The 2,500-nt window shown below is 47.1% G+C and overlaps 1 protein-coding gene across 1 annotated transcript in view; it reads right to left on the bottom strand.

Annotated features, from left to right (window-relative positions):
* LOC133546131 (phospholipid-transporting ATPase ABCA1-like) overlaps window positions 1-2,500 on the bottom strand; it is a 106,671-nt gene that overhangs the window by 75,136 nt on the left and 29,035 nt on the right. The window contains exons 6-8 of the mRNA XM_061891981.1: window positions 800-921; window positions 490-693; window positions 45-134 (exon numbers count right to left, since the gene is read on the bottom strand). Coding sequence (XP_061747965.1) covers window positions 45-134; window positions 490-693; window positions 800-921 — 416 coding nt within the window. The remainder of the gene's footprint in view (window positions 1-44; window positions 135-489; window positions 694-799; window positions 922-2,500) is intronic.

Here is a 2,500-nt window from a genome sequence, read left to right as displayed (position 1 = left end):
TCACATGACAGTCACTTCCTGTGACATCACGGTCATTTTCTTACCTCCACCGCCAGCGAGCCCAGACTGTCCAGAAGCTTGTTGGTTGCCCTGGCAACCTCCTTGACAGCTTCAGGGTCCGACCGGGCATCCCTCTGTGTGAGACACACACACACACACGTGAGTGGCATTCTTATTGGTGCGACTAGTAAACCTGACAAGTCTTTTTCAGTAGCTTGTGTTTTTAGCCAGCTGAAACACGTTGCTATGGAAACCAGTCTTTCAGACATGTGAGATTCACACAGTCTGTCAGCTTCACTTCCTGTTTCCTGACCTTGAAAAAGGAGCCTACAGGCAACACAGACTGAGAACTAAAGAAAAGAGAGACAAGCTGGGACACGCCTCTACACACACACACACACACACACACACACACACACACACACACACACACACACACACACCCTCAATTCTTTCTGACAGGCTAGGCTGTAGGCGAGACTTTTTTACCAAGAGAGGTTTGAGGAAGTCCACGTTGTCCAGGAAGTTCTGCTCTGCCCGGTTCAGCCACACATTAGGAGCGCGACACACCACTTCTTGGACCATCATGGAGGCCAACGGGTCTGAAATCTTCACAAATTCCTCCACACTCCGGCCCGCCGCTTTACGAGGACATGCGTCCCGCAGGTGGACCCCAAACCCTTTGAGAAGGACCTGAGACGCACGGAGAGAGATACCTCAGTTTGATGGCGTGTGTGTGTGTGTGTGTGTGTGTGTGTGTGTGTGTGTGTGTGTGTGTGTGTGTGTGCACGATCATCACCTTCTCCAAGTTGACGTCGGCCTCCAGGATGTGATCCACAACAGATGGAGGAAGGGTGGCATTCCTCAACAGGAAGCCGGACAAAGTTTCATCATCTCGCAGGAAGTGCTTCAACTTGAAGCCTACAAGACACACACACACACACACACACACACACACACACGGTTTGACACATGGCCATGTGTCGCAAATAAAAGATGTCAGATGGTAATATAAGAATGAATAAATGCATATGTATTCTTGAAATTGACTGGCGTGGCGCAGTTGAGAGAGTGGCCGTGTGCAACCCGAGGGTCCCTGGTTCAATCCCCACCTAGTACCAACCTCGTCATGTCCGTTGTGATCTTGAGCAAGACAGTTCACCCTTGCTCCTGATGGGTGCTGGTTAGCGCCTTGCATGGCAGCTCCCTCCATCAGTGTGTGAATGTGTGTGTGAATGTGGAAGTAGTGTCAAAGTGCTTTGAGTACCTTGAAGGTAGAAAAGTGCTATACAAGTACAACTCATTTACTATTTACTGTAATTGAAGCCTACAAGACACACACACACACTCTTGCAGAAGGTTAATTTTGTTCAAATGGAGCCTCAAATGTAATGGACTTGTGTGTGTGACACAAAGTGTAAGCCCAGTGCATGCTGGGAGACTTGGTGTTGGCCCAGTGCATGCTGGGACACGCAGCCCTCCTACACAGGCAGTGTGGAGAGAATGTGTCACATGTTGGGCATGCTGGATTGCGCAACAAAAGATGTTTTGGATCGTTTATGTGGATAGAGGTAGAACGTTGCTTTTCTTCCTGCATTCACACATTCATAAAGTTATAAACCATTTTACAAATCAATGAAAAGTGTTCTCAAAATGGGCCGGTAATAAAGTTCATATGGACCAAATTTCATGCTGAAATAAACATGACATCATGCTCAATCTTCTCAGGACATTTAAAGGCCTACTGAAATGAGATGTTCTTATTTAAACGGGGATAGCAGGTCCATTCTATGTGTCACACTTGATCATTTCACCATAATGCCATTTTTTGCTGAAAGGATTTAGTAGAGAACATCCACGATGAAGTTCGCAACTTTTGGTCGCTAATAAAAAAGCCTTGCCTGTACCGGAAGTAGCAGACGATGTGCACGTGACGTCACGGGTTGAAGGGCTCCTCACATTGTTTATAATCATATCACCAAGCAGCAAGAGCGATTCGGACAGAGAAAGCGACAATTTCCCCATTAATCTGAGCAAGGATGAAAGATTTGTGGATGAGGAAAGCGAGAGTGAAGAACTAGAAAAAAAAAAGACAGGGCAGTGAGAGCGATTCACATGTTATTAGATACATTTACTAGGATAATTCTGGAAAATCCCTTATCTGCTTATTGTGTTACTAGTGTTGTAGTGAGATTATACTGTCGTACCTGAAAATCGGAGGGGTGTGGCCACGGGTGTGGTGACCGCCAGTGTCTCTGAGGGAAGCCACACAGCTACCTCTTTGACAGGTGCACGAGGAAGGACGCAAGCGCCGCTCATGCCTACGGTAAGAGCCGACTTATTTCCACAATTTTCTCACCGAAACCTGCCGGTTGACATGTGGTCGGGAACCATGTTCGCTTGACCGCTCTGTTCCATAGTAAAGCTTCACCTTTGTGAATGTAAACACGGAAACACCGGCTGTGTTTGTGTTGCTAAAGGCAGTTGCAATACACCGCTT

This window comes from Nerophis ophidion, linkage group LG29 (assembly GCF_033978795.1).
Source record: "Nerophis ophidion isolate RoL-2023_Sa linkage group LG29, RoL_Noph_v1.0, whole genome shotgun sequence".
In the NCBI taxonomy this organism is placed as follows: domain Eukaryota; kingdom Metazoa; phylum Chordata; class Actinopteri; order Syngnathiformes; family Syngnathidae; genus Nerophis; species Nerophis ophidion.
Note: the sequence above shows the minus strand (reverse complement) of the source record. Positions and strands in the feature narration are given on the sequence as shown.